Here is an 18529-nt window from a genome sequence, read left to right as displayed (position 1 = left end):
ATCTTAATTTTATTATGAATGATCTTTAGTAAGTCTTTTTTATAAGTAATAGCTCTAACACATATTGACAAGAAGCCCCCCATGCCAAGATGCAATAGTTAAATATATACTCAACAGTAGCAGAATACACCATTTTTAGAGTTTTTAACTTCATAAACTTGTGCAACTGACAAAACTTGTAAATTAATTTCCTGATTTTGTTTAATGTATACTGAACATGTTCCTGCCATTTTAGGTTATAGTCCAGTACCACTTCAAGGTACTTGTATTTATTTTATTTATTTATTTATTTATTTATACACGGGATCAACCCCATTACAAAAAATATATATATTTCTGAAAAAGAAATAAAAGCTATACTACCTAACCACTAATTACTAATTAACAATAATTATCAGACTTAATCTTAATACCAAGGATAATTAAACCGTTTTACAAGTAGTAACAATATTCTCTCAAAATCAGAACAATTAACAATGCAAAATTAGCTAAAAAAAAACAAAATATATTATTATCAATGACAATGATCAAATGTATTTCAAATCATTAATCATGGAGCAAAATTAATTCAAAAAACAAAATCCTACAAACTCTTAATAAGACTCCTAAAATGCAATAAGGAAATTCCTAAAACTTCAATTCCAGTAGAGTTTACCAGCCTCAAGGTCCTTTCGACAGGCGAGTGCATAGCATAGTCGGTACGATGATAAGGCAAAGAAAACAATCGATTTGCCCTCAGATTACGGTATGGAATATTAAATGAAATCCTATTAAGCAGTTCGGGACAAATCACAAGGCCATTCAAAAGTTTATAAATAAACACCAAATCATTCTCAGTGCGTCTCTTAAGTAAACTCCGAATATTCAGCAAGTTCATTGCTTCATCATAACAATGGTCATTAGGAACTGGAATGCGAAGTTTATAAAGGCAGAATCGCAGAAATTTATTTTGAACCCTCTCCAGTGCCATACAATTATTCATGTACAGAGGAGACCAAATTATTGATCCATACTCCAACAAAGAGACAACAAGTGATATGTACAACCTTTTGCAAGTTTCAACTGACAGATCCTTACAATTGCGCAGGACAAAACCAAGGACCTTAGATGCTTTAGTTATAATAGTATTTACATGGGTATTAAAATTCAATTGTTCATCAAAAAAGATACCAAGGTCCTTTACTACTTCACTGTACCTAAGATTAACATTATCAATAGTATAGGAGGAAGTTAACCGTTTGTTTCTTTTGTAGAAACTAATGTACCTGTTCACCCCTCTCCAAAGCACTTAACAGAGCACCCTGATACAGCAACAAGTTTGTAATAGCAGACTTGCCACGACTGAAGCCATGCTGTTCATTTAACAGAAGTTCTTTGCAATAAAAATTAATTTGGTCATAAATAAGACTGTCTAGAAGTTTTGGGATGGCAGACTGTACACACACACTCCTGTAATTGATAATTTCATTAGCAGCACCACATTTAAATATAGGCGTAATAAAACTGAGTTTCCACTCGGATGGAAAAACTGTCAAGTCTAAAACCTACTGAATAAAAAAAAGAGGGGATAAGAGAGGGCACATACACATTTCTCAAAAAATAATTGGGTATATCATCAGGGCCAGCACTAAGTTTAAGGGGTAATCGAAAGATCTTATCAAAAATTAATCCAATAGATAATTTAGGATTTGGAATAGTCATGTTTACACCAGCCTGCCGAGAAGGTAAGACATTATTATAGACAGTAGAAAAAAACCTGGCAAACCCCTCTGCAATTTGTTCACAACCTGCAAACTCCCCATCATTATAGGTCATCAAATCAGGAAGCCTATTCGTTGCTCTCCTGTTATTAAACTTATACCAAAAACTTTTGGGGTTTGTATAAAGTAACTGGTCCAAATTTGAAATAAAGTTCTGGTAACAAGTCTCCGTTAGAGTTTTGCACCTAGCTCTAAGATCTGAAAAGATGTTATCATCATCAACAGAACTGTATTCATCAACAGAAATAATTTGAAGTTGGCATTGGCACTGAGCAGTATCTTGGCATTCATACTGATGAACTTTTAATTTTGTGACTTGGGATGAACTAGTCTTATCAGCTGAAAAGTTCAGGAAAACTGACTTTCTGGCATTTAGTCTTAGACAGTGCTGATCAAATCAGGCTTTTATATGTTTAAAAGCAGTTTCGGCTTTTATTTTTGCTTCAAGCCTAGTCTTGCCTGTAACAATTAGTGCTGTGTCATCAGCAAAACCCACTAACTGTCTCTCTCCTCTTTAATTATCCCAAATAACCCATTTATATAAATTGTAAATAGTACAGGGCCAAGCACCATCCCCTGTGGCACACTATATTCGACCGACTTGTATGTGGTCATTAAATTGCTGATTTTAACGCTTTGAGTTCTATTTACTAGGTAAGACTGAAAGTTTCAGTATCATTCCACGTACACAAATTTGCTTTAATTTGTCAAGAAGAATATGGTGTGTCACAGTATCAAACGCTTTCCCTAGATCAAGAAAAGCTCCAATACTATTACTCCACTGAACAAAACTTTGGTTTATATAATTTGTTGAACAGGCAACCTCATCCTCAGTGGTAAAATTCTGTTTAAACCCAAATTTTTGCTCTGATATTATTTTATTTACATTTAGATATTCATTCAGTCTAAGTTTAATGCACTTTTCTATCACTTTTGAGAGGTTGCTAGTTAGTACTATAGGTCGATAAATATTTAAGACCTTTTGCTTCCTGACTTGGAGTGATAATGCCATGTTTACAAATTGGTGGAAAATAACCACATTTAAATATTAAATTTAGTGGCTCGATGATATAGATGTGATAATTTTTTATGATTTTAATAGATAGGTTTTAGGTACATAGATTTTTCTGTTTTTGTTGTTTAAATTTAATTTGTTTTGTATTTTTTATTTCTTTGGCCATATTTTTACCTACATTACTAACATAATAATTAAAAGCATCTGCCACCTCTATCGTTATCTATAGTTCTGCCCTCCTTATCAATCACCTTGTAGCTGTTTTGAAGGTTTTTTCCTTTTCATTTGTTGCCTCTTTTATAATTTTCCATGTTTGTCTAATGTTGATAATTCAATTTTTCCAGAATAATAATTGTTTTTTGTTAGTTTTATTAGGTTACTAAGCCGATCTCTGTATATTTTGAAGTTATAACTCAGAGATTTGCATGCTCCCAAAAAAGAGCATTACAGTGAGCATTGTCAACTTCTGCGAAAGCTACCAATAATAATATGAAACTCCCAAGTCCGTGCTGTGGTATGTAAGCCAGAGTCAAAGCAATATTGAACCTTTTACATCTTATGAAATTTTTACTGCACTGATTTTTGAGTATTGGGAAAACTCCTCCCAAAAAAGCATATTATTTTTAATAAACTTAAACATTCATTATTTAACAGCTTAAGTAACAATTATATTCACTCACATACATGAAAGACGTTTATCCAAAACACTCTTTTTTTCATCCAAAAAGCTTACGGAATGCTTACTTTTTCTGTTTGATGGGTGTAATCTACTTTTTGCTTGAGGTTTCTGTATTTAGAGTTACATTTTTGCAATTCTCAATACAACAAGCTTTTCCGTCTTTCACCATTGTTTTTGTACACAATTTATCATTTATTTGTTGCTACTGATGTAAAATGCGGAAAGTCGATGTTATTGTTCACATATGGAAGATCCCCGGCAGTCTAGACGCACGGAGCGTATAGAAGTGGCAACACCTCATATTATTTATTTTTAACCTTAATCGATGCAGCTTAATTTTAAAAATTTCCAAAGCTTATGTAGTTTTTGAGAAATCAATCGCCGCAGTTCATCGTAGGATACCTTGTACCTATACCACTGTATTATTTTGTTTACAATTAGAGTAAGGGCGACAAATATGGAATACTTTTTTTTTAAACTGCAAAATTATAAGAACTTTTTTATTTTTTTAACACAAAAATATTAAAAGTAATTAAAAAACATGTTATATTAAGCTATTATAACTTGTATTTGTAAAAAAAAAACGTTTCAAAAGTCGTAATAAAAAAACTAAAATATTAATATTTCCCTTTTTTAAAAATAGGGTCACAAATATGGAATACTTAGAAAACTAAACTAAATACTAAATCTATTGGCAGAAATCGCAAATATAAATGCCAGATACATATGAGGTACATTGCAAATGACACCATGAGTTGCAGTATTTGCACTGTATCCACTGTTTCTCGGATTTTTTGCTTTCCAAAAACTTTCCACCACAAAACAAGCACTCTGGATTATCAGAAACATCCGAAACTTTTTCACCATTTTCGCCAGTACTTAATGAATCATCTGAGTCATCATCTGCCACAAAGTCTTCTTCAGAAGAGCTACTTGATTTTTCTGAACTGTATCCCAAATTTTTTGTCTTACGCTTAGCTTGACTTCTTGATGAGATGGGTGTTGACGTGCTGGGAGTATCGGAATCAGTCAAGCTTGTTTTACTCTGCCCAATTTGTTTTTTCACTTGAAGTTTTGATGTAGTTGAAACAGATGCTTTTGCGGATGATTCCAATTCTGCTTTGTAAGGCGACGCTGTTATTACGGCAACTTTCCCTGCTTTTCGTCCTTGGTTGCTGGTTTTTTTACAAATGATTGGGACAGGCGAGACCATCTCAGGAGTTACAATATTTGTTGGTGGCGTCGGATTTTCAGTATCTTGAGGTACTGGAAGAGGGACAACAGCATCAACTTCATCTTTTTCGATAGTTTCGGAGGCAAGAAAGTCAGATTCACGAAAGATATTTGGATTAAGAGGAAAAATTCCGGTGGCTTTAAAACCATTAACAGCAATCTCACCACGCTAAACTCTTAAGTAAGCCTTACCGAAAATTTCCATCACATCAAATGCAGTTACTGATCTGGCATTTTGTCGTACCTACGTTCTTATCTCCTCACTGTAATGAGCTTTGAATGGTCCCATAAAAGATTTGTCAAGGGGCTGAAGTTTATGTGTTGAATGTGGCGGTAAGCACACAATCCTAAAATTATTTTCTCTGGCCATATTATATTGCGAGTATGCGTGTTATGACCGTCTAATACGAGCATAACTGGAGATTCAGGTGTAGGCTTTACTGTCGCTACAAAATGTTCAAACCATTTTGTAAAAATGTTATTTTGTATCCACTCTGATGGATGACATTCGAACTTTGTCCCAGGTAGAGCCCCCTTTGTAAGCTGCGAGCTTAAGTTTTTTCTGGGGAATATAACTAAGGGTGGAACAAAATTGCCCCCTGCACTCGTACAAAATGCTACGGTGATTAGTGAGCCTCGTTCTGCGGAAGTCATGCTACCAATTTGTCGTTTACCTTTACGTGCAATTACTTCTGGAATCTTTGAAGGCACTATAGAGAGACCACTCTCGTCAACGTTGAAAACGCGGTCTGCTGAATAGTTATGTTTTTCATATTCATTCGTTAAGGTAGTAAAAAATGACTGAACGTTTTCTTTGGAAAAGCCCTCGGCTCTAGCAAAAGATGTGCCGTCTCACAACAGCTTAAGCCAGTCTTTTCCAGCTGTTTCTTTGCCAAAAGGATTTGGCAGATTATTTTTAACAGCAAGCTGATATGCCATATTCCTTATGTCGTTTCTGGTTAAACCAAAATACTTACTTTTCATATGAAGTAAGTACCTTATAAGTTCATCTTCTAGTTCTTTTGTAAGCAATGTTGGTCGACCTAGTTTTCTTTCAGCAGAGATATCTGGATCTTCGTTTTTCTGACAGTGTCTAAAAAGGGTTGTTCTAAGAATATTGTAAGTTTTGGCTGCCTGCAGGTACCCCATTTTCTGTTCCTTAGCAGCACAAATTGCTTGTATCATATCATTTTTTTCGTAACATTTTCTTCTTCGACTACCTTTTGACGCCATACTGAAATAAAAAAAAAATCACATAGTTCTATTTCACCATATAAAAATTGAGGTTTCTAACGCAGAGTACAAGCACAAGATTTAATAGGTTTTACAATGGCCTCTCTTCTGTTTATTACTTTTTTTTTGCTTTTTTAGTTACAATAATTGTTATTGATATATTATTTAAAATAAAAGCAAATTTAGAAATGCTTTTATAGCAACAAAATATCACTATTTTAGTATTCTAAATGGGATACTAATATGGAATGCTATTCCACTTACAAACAAAACAAACAAACTTACCTTAAAACTATTGTAAACTATGATGTTTGAACTGTCACAAATGCACAACAGTTTGAATAAAAAATAAGTATTTTATCGCTAACACACAAAAACAGCAAGATCTGCAAAACTTTTATGATGCCGCAAAAAAAACGTCTGTCCATGGTGAGACAACAAAACAAACTAGAGACGGACCGATCGAAAAAAAACCTTAGATGAATGCACTTTCAACGTGGAATTAATAGAGGGCGCTTGCTACTTTTTCTGGTTTACAACTATTCCATATTACTGACTTATTCCATATTTGTCGCCCATACTCTATTATTCTATTTTTCCTATTTTTTTTTAAATTTTTTTAATTAGCTCGTTAAAATAAATATAAACTTATTTTAGAGCTATACTGGATATTCTGGACAATCTTTATAGCAGGGGCAAACTGGCTCGCTTCGTCATAGACGAGGTTCATTGCTTGTCACAGTGGGGACACGATTTTAGGCCCGACTATAAAGAACTCGGCAAATTAAGGTTAAACTACAAGGATGTACCAATAATTTGCTTGACCGCAACTGCCACCAAACAAGTCGAGAATGATGTGATAAATATTTTAAAACTAAAAAAAGTGAAAAGGTTCATTAGGAGTTTTAATAGGCCGAATATTAAGTATGAGGTGAGAATCTAAAGGAATTTTATTTCACTTGGCCTCAAGTGAGTTCTATTCAAGTAACTTTTGCAGTGTGATGTTTCAGGTGATAGAAAAGCCGGCTAAATCAACTGAAGCGATAGCGAATTTGATAAAAACAAAGTTTCCAAAAAAATCTGGAATTGTTTACTGTTTAGCCAGGAAGGATTGTGAAAAACTATCTGTTCAATTTAACGGAATGGGACTGAAAACCAAACCGTACCATGCTGGAATGACCGATAAGGTAGGCAAATAGTTACCTTATATTTAAAAAAAAATGTGAGAGCAAATTTTTGGGTAGGTCCGGATTAAACGAAATTTCTCTCTGTAGTAGGCTGTTCAGGTTTTACCGGAAAATAATAATAATTTACTCTTCTTAAAACTGGGCACCCAGTATATTTTTACTTATGATTGGATTTTCTGCAATGTTCGCATAGTTGTCACACATCTAAATTATTAATTTAAATGCCATGCATAAATAATATCGCTATTAAAAACGTAGTAAATGAGGAGTTTATTTTATAAATAATAAAAAAGGAACAATTAGAATAAATTTCGTCAATCATACAAATTGCAGAGACATAAAAAGTACTTAAAACCATGTAAGATAACACAACATTAAATTAAACGATTAAATCCTCACCAATCAGCAGTGAGATAAAATAATTAGCTAAGATCATCACTTCATTAAAAGGTATAATATCTGTCACCTTAAGGTAATTAGGGAAAAAACTCTTGAATCTTAAGAAGTAAATAATGGAAAATAGTAATAACTGTATCTGGTGGCTATAAAAAAGGTTTAATGCTAAACTGTGGCCCCCAGGGAAATTTTTGTTTGTAAAAAACCTGACGGGACCTTTTTTAATTCAATGATATTTATTTATATAAAGGAAAAAGAATTATTAATCTTTAAAAAAAGGACCATTTGGACATTCCTTTTGGACCATAGTTTATTACCAATAAGTTGAAATTTTTGCCGAAGTTTCGGTGCTGTGGTTTTCACCTTCCTCAGGCCTATGACAAAAGAATACCTTTGTTATAACTAGGTCAAAATTGTAAAAAAATTGACCTATGTACAATATACAAAAAAGTTCAAAAAAGGCGCGTAAAGTTTCATTTATTAAATTCAGTTTGTTTATTTATATTTAAATTGAATATTTTGCTTTTTGTAAAATTCGCAATTTTAAAATAGTAGGAATAGTAAAAAACAATTTAATGCATTGCTTATAATCAAGATTTAGCTACATATACACCAATTTCAACATTTTCTTTAAAAAAATCAAACCATGTGCTTGCAACAGCCTATTGAATTTATAAACTACTCAACTCCATTTTATAAATATTTTGACGCATTTGTCGAGAGCTTATTGGTTTTAATGCTTCAATTTGATTTACTTATTTAGCAGAAAAAACAAAAATACAGTTATATAAGTTTAGTTATAATGCATACCTCCATTCCAACTAAAGGTAACAAAATCTAATAAATTACAGTAGACAATAATAAAATGCGAGAAGCGATTTGTATAACGTGTATACAGGGTGTTTCAGAACTATGGGATCAAACTTCTAGGGGTTGTTTAGTGCAACAGTAGAATCCATTTGAGTATAGGAACCCATGTCTGGAAATGTGTCACTACGCCACTACGGCCCTAAGACGCGTTTAAATTTAGAAAAAATATTAATTACCTAAATAGGATCTGATGCATTTATTTTTACCTTTTGTATATGATACGATCACAACAATTGTTTAAAATGTCTTCCTCCAACCTCAATACACCGATTTAAACGCCGCACATGATTTCGGCGGACTACACTAAAAATTTGATCCTCGTTTTGAATGATTTCAAATACTGCTGTTATTCGTCCAATTAAGTCTAGCTCTGATTCTACTGGTGTTTCGTAGACTAAAGACTTTACATGTCCCTACAAGAAAAAATCGAGCGACGTTAAATCGGGTGACCTAGGAGGCCAAGAAAGTGCTCCACCTCTGGCAATCCAACGGTGCCCAAACCGCTGAGCCAAATACTTGCGTACTTGTACAGGAAAGTGAGCCGGCGCTCCATCATGCTGAAACCACATTTGCTGTCTTAACGTTTAGAGGAACATTTTCAAGAACAAGGAGTTCTGGGAGAACTTCCTCCAAGAAACGCAGATAAATAGGTCCTGTTAACCGTTCCGGTAGAAGGTATGGCCCAATTAAATAATCATCAACGATGCCTCCTCATACGTTGACAGACCAACGATTCTGATGTTTTCTTGGAAAAATTGCATAAGGATTTTTTCGTCCCAAACATGGCTATTCCTACTATTAAAAATACCGTCTCTTGTGAAAGAGGCTTCATCGGTCCACAAAACATATCGTAAAAAATTTGGTTGTGCAATGATGTGATCCAGAAGCCATCGACAAAATTGAACTCTAGGATGATAATCGGCTGCAGTCATACCTTGAACTTTCTGGAAGTGGTAAGGATGGAGTTGTTGCTCGTGTAGTACCCGCCAGACAGAAGCGTTACTCGTATTCATATTCTTAGCGAAGTCACGTGTGCTATTTGATGGTTCATCGGCAACTCGCTGAAGCACCTCTTCTTCAAATTCGACCGTTCTTACGGTTCGAGCAACACCAGTATCATGCATCTTGGTCTTAAACATGCCTGTCTCAGCCAGCCGCCGATGAACCGCAATAAACTTTTTGTATCCAGGATGCTGTCGTTCGAGATAACGTTCATGATACAACCGCGATGCTGCTCGTGCATTGCAGTTTGTTGCTCCGTATGCCAAATGCATATCCGCCAATTCTTGATTGGTAAAGTTTTCCATTAGCAATAAATGTTTAAAAATTGTAAGCTTTAGAATTTTTAAACATGACATTGAGAATTGACATTGATAAGCGTTGATTATAAACAATTGTTATTATGGTATCATGTACAAAAGGTAAAAATAAATGCAGCAGATCCTATTTAGGTAATTAATGTTTTTTATAAATTTTAACGCGTCTTAGGGCCGTAGTGACGCATTTCCGGACATGGGTGCCTATATTCAAATGGATTATTCTGTTGCACTGAAAAACCCCCAGAAGTTTGATCCCATCGCTCTGAAACACCCTGTATATTTTTCTACTAGCAAAGCGCGTTTGGCTAACAAATAGGCATCATCAATGCCACGACTCAAAATAAATAATAAAAAACAAAAATAACAAAAAACTCTTTCTTATTTAAAATAAGTTTTGTGATGATATTTTATGTTTTGATCCCTTTCGGGAGTCAAAACATAAAAATATATACACGTTATACAAATCGCTTCTCGCAGTTTATTATTGTCTACTATTTATCTACGTGTACAAAGTCACTCTTGCAAGTAAATAAATTACATATTAAAACATAAACTAAAACAAGATTCCTCTTCATATGTTCTCCCTAATGCTGCCAAGTTTAGTACACTTTATAGCATTTAAAATGCCGTGTATGTACTATACCTAGATCGTATTTCCACTGAGGTATTCTTATTCGTAATGTCTAGTCCATAAAATAAAAAATCTTCATAAATTTTAAATAACTGTATCTGTAATAATAAATCATAAATAAAATTAACAGAAGAAAAAAATACCCATTACATTTTATTCTTTTTAATACAATTACACAAATGATAAGGGACCATAAAAATCTACCAAAAGCAAACATACCTATTATTCCCAAAACTATTTGTTCTCCAGTGAATTCTATAACTATAATCCTACTTAACTCCTACACAATATTATTAACTAGAAAATTATGATCCTTTATCCATTTATTAATCCATAATCTTTTTTGGATCTATTATATATGTACTTTTTCCTACTATCTATTGGTAGAGAAAAAATAAATATACCTTTGGTCCGAAACAATGCACATGCCTTTCGAACATGTGGTGCTTGGGTACTACATTTCTTTGTGCAGCACCTCTTGCAGTTAACCTGTACATTATATGATCTATAAGAATCTGTGTTTTTACCACACAAATCTTATTATTGCCATTACATGGAGGGGCATTGGATTAAACAGTTTACTTTTCTGATTCACCAAAGCTGACATAGATATAATTTATTTTTAAAGAGCGTGCAATTTACTGAGGACTATTGACCCCGCACCGCCCCAAATTATGATCCCATGACTCAAAACCGACTCTACCCAGGTAAAATAAATCATTTTTAAGGATGCAAAGGTCAATATTTCTGTCAATTCATGAAACTTTAACCATATCAATATTTTTTTGAAAATATATATTTTTTATTTCACATTTACTTTGTTCAATGTATAAAGCAACTTTTCTTGCACAACTATAAAATTACAAAGGGGAAAGTTATAATTTCCAGTGGCGGCTCCTCCAGTAAGTCATTTGTTCAATGACCCCCTAAAAAAATCTCTATTTAAAATAAATACTTTTATCTAATATAGAAAAGATAGAACAAACTTAAATAGGAAGGACTTGCCCAAAAAAATAATGTCAAATGCCCGGAATAAAATCTAAAGTTACTTCATGTGCATAAAGGATTTATATTGCATAAAGGATAAATTATTTACATTTCCTGGAAGATATAAAAATGACACATATAGATGGAACAAGATGCACGAAAGCATTTAAATATCTAGGAGGAATTTTATATGCCTGAAATTAATGCCTAAAAGATACTTACCCGCTTAAATGCTTAATAAATAACAGCGTCAGCTTAGTTCCCAAACAGAGTTTTACACAAACTAATACATTTTAAGAAATATCTTATGGGTTCTTTCGAGTTGTATGATTCATGGATGAAGTGTCGTGATCTCATGGCTGCAATTTAAGTTGTCGTATGGGAAATATTTCTCCATTTGTGTCTGTCTGAGGCATTCCTGATGTTTTCTTGAAACGGAGCACTGTTGAATTCCTTATGTTGGTCGATCCACCGTCTTGCGGACCGTTCTCCAGCTTCCCCTGCACCACCAGTTTTCCCAGATTGTCGTCCTTTCTCCAAGTGCCATGACGTGTCCAGTATTTAGAATTCACCGCTTCATTACATATTGATGGCCTTTCCTGAATTCCCAATTCTTCCAGTATGGAAACATTGATACGTGCCGTTCCTTAGGATTCACACCCACATCTCGAAGGCATTCAGCTTTTTGATGTAAGCGGCCCTCCAAAGTCCAAGCTTTCGCTCCGTATATGGCAATGGTAAATATAAATGTTCTAACTCTGTTGCCTTCGTAATGTAGTTATCTTTAAAAAAAATGTTGTTACTTTAGTTATAGCCGATTTAGCAAGCGCTGTTCTTTTTATATCCATTGATAAGTTGCCTTCATTATTTATATGGACACCCAGATAGACTGTTCACTTACTTTTTCTACATGATGAATGTTAGGTGCGGCTGCTAGTTTCTTGATACAATCATTTACCATACATTTTTTTTGTCAGTCGAATCGTAAACTCTCTTGCTTAACACTTTCTATCAACTCTGCCATCTCTTGTTATTTTTTCGCAGTCATGTCATCGCGATAAGGTTATTTATTGTCTTGTCGCCGATAACTATACCGCCTTTCCCAAGCTATCCAAGGCTTTCCTACCTATGTATTCACCATATATGTTAAATAGCAAGGGCGATAAGATGCACCTTGGGGGAGAGCCGTGTTGTCGTTTAAGATTTTAGAAATCCTGCCATTGACCTTGGCTATTCCTGTACTATTGACGTATAACTCAGTAGTATGACAAGGTGTAACAAGTTTCCCATTGTAATAATACTCCAGGGTTGAGACGGTTCTACTCAGTCAAAGGCTTTACGGTAATAGAGGAAACAAAAAAATGTAGGGTTCCCGAGCTCTCTTGCATTCTCTACGAAATTTTTGAGTCGGTTTAAGCATAACTTTACTTGGATAATATATAGACCCCTTTTCATGCAGATGAATGATAATGGATAAAATCCAGTCGCTCAGCCACTGTCCAGTTTTCGAGATCCTATTGCTGACCTTCCATAACACTGCTTGGAGGAAGCTGTTTAAGCATTCAATCTCCCTGACGGCAGGTATGTGTATTTATTCTTGATTGTTTGTTTTATGAGTGTACGAGGGTGGTCCCAGAAGTATCCGACCTAAGAAAGAAAACACGAAAATTTTTGGAAAAAATGTATTTATTTTTCAACATAATCTCCTTTCAGCTCTATACACTTTTCCCAGCGATGTTTTATAAGTTCGATACCCTTTTTATAATAAGAACTGTCTTGCGCCTCGAAATAGCCATTAACTGCAGACATCACTTCTTCATCGTTGGAAAATCTTTGACCACTGAGCCAGTTTTTTAAGTTTGGAAACAGAAAATAATCTGAGGGGGCTAAATCTGGCGAATAGGGTGCATGAGGTAGCAATTCAAACTTTAATTCGTTAATTTTGGCCATTGCAATAACGGATTTGTGAGCTGTTGCATTGTCTTGATGAAACAACACTTTCTTCTTAACCAAATGCGGCCGTTTTTGCTTGATTTCTTCGCTCAAACGTTGCAATAAGTTCGCATAATACTCCCCGTTGATAGTTTTACCCTTTTCAAGATAGTCAATGAAAATTATCCCTCGCGCATCCCAAAAAACCGACGCCATGACCTTGCCTGCAGATGAAACGGTTTTCGCCTTCTTTGGAGCCGGTTCTCCCTTTTGAGTCCATTGTTTTGATTGTTCTTTTGTCTCAGGTGTGAAGTGATGGACCCATGTTTCATCCATGGTTATGAAACGACGCAAAAAGTCTGCTTTGTTGCTATTAAATTTCGCTAAACACTCAATTGAAACATCTTCCCGACACTGTTTTTGCTAGAGTGTGAGCAAACGCGGCACCCATCTTGCACACAGCTTTTTCATGTCAAACTTTTGAGTTAATATGCGATGTACCGCACTTTTTAAAATGCCTACTATGTCCGCTAGGTCGCGCACTTTCAGTCAACGATCATCCAGTACCACTTTGTGAATTTTCTTTAAAATTTCTGGAGTCGTCAGCTCATTTGGTCGACCACTGCGATGCTCGTCTTGGCAGCTCGTACGGCCTCGTTTAAACTCTGCTACCCAATATTTTACTGTTGTTAACGAAGGAGCAGACTCACCAAGAGTAGAATCCAGTTCAGCTTTTATATTGGTTAGGCTGAGGCCTTTCAAATAAAAGTATTGTATCATATAACGATGACCAATTTTCTCCATTTTCACAAATTCACTGAAAACGTTCACTATTGATGGCTGCCAAACAAATACTAAAGAACGTGGCGTCTTCAAACTTGAAAAATATGCTTTATAGATTGTATAATTTCTAATACACTGATATTTTTCAAACTACTACCGATATCCCTAGGTCAGGCCGGGTACTTCTGGGACTACCCTCGTATAAGTCTTTACAGTGTTCCCGTCAAATCTCCACTACGTCGCCTATCTTATTAATGATTTTCCCCTCTTTGTGCTCTATCTTCCATGTTTTTGGTTCAAATTCTGTAAAATAAAGTACAGTTTATTTAATGTCATGAAAGAGGGCTCGGGTTTCATTGGTGTTAGATCCGCTTTTGATCTCTTAGCATATTTGTTCTATGTAGTGATTTTTATTCCCTCTGCATAGCCGTTGTATATTTCTACATGGTCTCCTATATAGGGTCCTTTCTTTTTGAGTATTTGTGCCTATTTGTCTGAGAGACTTTCCTTTTGCTTTGTTCTATCGCTGTTCTTTGGTGGTTAATAGAGATGTTTTGGGGCTTAGCCACATTTCTTGTTGATTTGACTGTCTTGAAGTATCAGAATCTGTTATTAGGTTTTGCTCCATTTTTTGTTTGAATTGTTCCATGACTATAGATCTTCTCATTACTTTCTTGAACTCCCTATCTAAAAAACAAACCAGGAGCCACTAATAATATTCATTTTTGAATGGCCAAAATTTCTCTCATCTTGCCCCTTCCCTATCCCACTGGCTGGGGACGCTGTTGTACTATACCTAGCTGTGCTCAGAAAAATTTGTAACCAAATTTCCGAAAAAAAAAACGGGAAAATTTACTAAATTGGACAAAAGTAGCAAAATTTAAGGCGTCATATCTTCTAAGTTATTATTTTTATGAATGAATGCATAATTCTTCGAAATTCACTTGGAAAAAAATATGGGCAAGTAGCATTTAAACTTAAATGTGTTGATACTATCAAAGATCTAGGTGTAACCCTTGATAGCAAATTAACATTTGAACAGCATCTAATAATAATTTGTCTAAAAGCTATAAAAAACTCAGGATTTATTATGCGAGCTACCAAAGCTTCTTTTTTACTAAAATTGTATAATTAGTTAGTTCGACCCATATTAGAGTATGTCAATCTCTTTGGACTCCGTTTTATCAAGTATATATAATACAGATAAAGACTATACAAACAAAGTTCATACATTTTCTATACTACCGTTTTAATAGACCTTTATACATACAATGATAATTTGAAGTCACTTGACAGTCACTCGAAAATAGACCTACAACACTTTGACTTAATGTTTACCTACAAAATTGTCAATAATTTACTTGATTTTGATTTCTGCCTACATCATATAAATGCCAACCCTTAATATTCCAAGATCTCAATCGCTTATTCGTTGCGCTAGAGAATTTAACAAAGTTAATCAGTTACAATTCGTTTTTGTTTTAATTTAATTGCAACTGATATAAGGAAAAAATTTAAGCTTTCTTAGTTTAGGTATAGTACTTTCTTAGTATAGGCTTGGTAATACTTTAGGTATGTCTTATTAGAAATATATATACTCGCAAGACTATTGATTTTTCTTTGTATACTTTGTGCCGTTCAGTAATAGGACAGCTATGCGCTAAATAAATTAAAAAAATAAACACATTTTTAGTTCTATGGTTTGAATATTTGGTGACATTCGAATCAAAAACCGCCTTTTTTCTCAAATATTACTCCGGGCGAAATAAATTTCTGGGAAGGCTAAAATCTACAGATTTCGGAAAAATTGAAAAATTCATGAAACGAGAATTTTTATTTTATCAATGATTCACTAGAGACTATTGTGTGAATATCAATTGGAATTCTAGGTTCGTGAAGCTATCCAACGTGAATGGATGCAGGACTGTTTCCACGTAATTGTCGCCACAATAGCGTTTGGTATGGGCATCGATAAGCCGGACGTGCGATTCGTCATTCACAATTCCATTCCGAAATCGGTAGAAGCGTTTTATCAGGAAAGCGGACGAGCCGGCCGGGACGGCGAAGTTTCTTATTCCTATTTATTTTATGTTTACCGGGACGTCGATCGATTAAGAAAGTAAAAAGAGGAGAGGGTTTCCTGTATTACGGTTTTTTTAAATAATTTTTTCAATAATTTTAGGATAATCAAGCTCGACAGGAACATGACCAAGAAAACTCTGGACGCGCACGAAGAGAACCTGAAACAAATGGCCAGTTTCGCAGAGAATCGAGTTGATTGCCGGCGTTACCTTCAACTTATTCACTTGGGCGAACATTTCGATCGTCGCATTTGTATCAGAAGCAAGGCGACGATCTGCGATAATTGTGAAAATATTGACAAGTACAAAAACGAGGATGTGAGCAAGCAGGCTAAGGAATTGTGTACTCTAGTGAGGGATCTGACTCAAAAAGAGAATGTGACCATGTTGCATGTTGCAGATGTTTATAGGTTTGTTTCATTTTTTTTTTGTCAGCGTTGAATCTGACAAATAAAATTAATTCAGTAGCTCTTTTGTTACGGTTTTTTTTTCAGCATAGATCATCGTTTGTCTAGGAGCCAATGTTAGAATGCCTTTAATTAATAATAATAATAAAAAAAGTCTTTTTATTTAGAAAAAAAAAATACAATTACAAAGTTAATAGTTTAAAGGCGAGATTCAGCGCACAAAGATTCAGATATCTAGATGCCTGTTCTTCCATCTAACCTAATTATCTATACTAAACTAAATTTTAAAATAGGAATAAAATAAACGCTATAAATTATAAAGAATACATTAACCAGCAAATAAAAAAGTAAATCTGACAGCATATACGCCAACACAAGGAAAAAGAAACAAATTCAACCCCACAAACAAAACTATCAACATATAACGAACAAAGTATTAAACTAATATTTAGCTTGTAAGCTCTTACTTTCTAACCTAACTTAACTTAAATTTTATAATACTCTAAATTTTAAGTGCCTTAAATTCCAGAATACAGCAAATCATTCCAATGGGAAAATATATAAGTATACTGATTGTTATTAGAATTTATAATCAAATTACAAACCCTCAAAATTGGGCAACAGTAATTCTAAATTTTTATAATTAATGTAAACTGGTTAAGAATAATTAAAAAATTGAGAAGTAAAACAAATATGTGAAAAGTGACATGAGGGTAAGGTCTATATCAACGGCCAAGATCATTTGAAATCATATACATATATCGCTATAACCAAAGAATTCAAGATCACCTACCAACTTTAGCTAGTCGTCTATTTGTTAACAAATTAAAAGTTTTTTAAAGTGTCTTTTAAAAGTAACTAAGGAAGAACCAAGTAACGTTTGCGATAATGTATAGCTTTGACAGCAGTATGTGAAGAAGATCTTTTAAAGATTTCTTTATGATGCATAGGAATAGAAACTCAAGCTAACTAAACTAAATTCAAGCTTCTTAAATAAATAATAAGGTGTTTTAGTTTTAAGAATTTTAATACAAAAAACATTTATGTGCAGCGTTCTACGATTGTAGATATTTAGCCACTTTGCTCTGCGTAAAAAAGGTGTTATATGTTCATGCCTACGGATACCATAAACTAGACGTAAACATGAATTTTGAACTTTTTGAATACATCTTGCTTCAAAATTCTCAAGACATGGCCCGTAAACAACGCCACAATGGTTAAAGTGGCTTAGCACTAGAGCATCAAAATTTTTATGTCCTTTTGCAGAAGATGACGACTAGAGTAAGTAAGGCGAAACGTTGAATAGGCATTTTTTATCTTTTAAGTAATGTGATTCCGGAACCGCAAATCGCTGTCAATATTCAAACCTAAACTTTTCGCATGAGTCACACAAGGAATAACAATATTGTCGATTTGGAGATTCAAGCGTTCTTGGGCGGCTTTTCTTGATTATTACCAATTATTACCAAATAAGATGAATTTCGACTTTAAAGGGTTAATTTTTAATTAGTGTTTGGCGGAAGCTAATGCAATACTCTTTAGGTCAAGATTTATTTATTTATTTATTTTATTAAATTTACGTACCCCATTTTACAAAATAAATGTACAAAATAGATTATTATATATATATATATTTATTATATATATAATATTATATTGTATGTATAAATATTATATGTATAATAATATATGTATAATAATATTATATTTATTATACATATATATGTATATGTATATAAATAAATAAATAAATAAATCTTATATATATCTAAGAACTGAGTTGACACCATTACTGCCATAGTGTGCTCAGGCTATTCTTAAAACATAAATATCATATTTATTGAATTCTGATGTAAAGGAGACCACACTACTGAAGAGAATTCCAGATTAGATCTAACCAGTGAGACATAAAGGATTCTGTAGGCTTGCAGAGAGAGATGTGAACAATACCGGTTTACAGCACCCAACACTCTTAGTCCCTTTAAAGTTATTTTGGAGATGTGATGAACAAATCTC

General features: G+C 34.0%; 2 protein-coding genes and 1 long non-coding RNA gene across 5 annotated transcripts in view; 2 read left to right on the top strand and 1 right to left on the bottom strand.

Moving 5' to 3' along the window:
* The window catches only part of LOC126736886 (zinc finger SWIM domain-containing protein 4-like), a 410579-nt gene that overhangs the window by 255075 nt on the left and 136975 nt on the right, over window positions 1–18529 (top strand). The gene's annotated exons all lie outside the window — the stretch shown is intronic.
* Window positions 1–18529, top strand: part of LOC126736887 (recQ-like DNA helicase Blm) — a 43312-nt gene that overhangs the window by 6884 nt on the left and 17899 nt on the right. For both annotated transcript variants that reach the window (XM_050441502.1, XM_050441501.1), the window contains 4 exons: window positions 6578–6851; window positions 6931–7107; window positions 15915–16144; window positions 16208–16516. In XM_050441502.1, the coding sequence (XP_050297459.1) occupies window positions 6578–6851; window positions 6931–7107; window positions 15915–16144; window positions 16208–16516 (990 nt within the window). The remainder of the gene's footprint in view (window positions 1–6577; window positions 6852–6930; window positions 7108–15914; window positions 16145–16207; window positions 16517–18529) is intronic.
* LOC126736913 (uncharacterized) lies at window positions 8282–9730 on the bottom strand. The gene is made up of 2 exons (XR_007660828.1): window positions 8580–9730; window positions 8282–8512 (listed from the first exon to the last, which is right to left on the bottom strand). It is a non-coding gene; the product is annotated as an uncharacterized LOC126736913 (long non-coding RNA).

This window comes from Anthonomus grandis, chromosome 5 (genome assembly GCF_022605725.1).
Source record: "Anthonomus grandis grandis chromosome 5, icAntGran1.3, whole genome shotgun sequence".
NCBI classification, from domain to species: domain Eukaryota; kingdom Metazoa; phylum Arthropoda; class Insecta; order Coleoptera; family Curculionidae; genus Anthonomus; species Anthonomus grandis.
The sequence above is the reverse complement of the archived record's forward strand: the minus strand, read 5'-3'. Positions and strand labels throughout refer to the sequence as shown.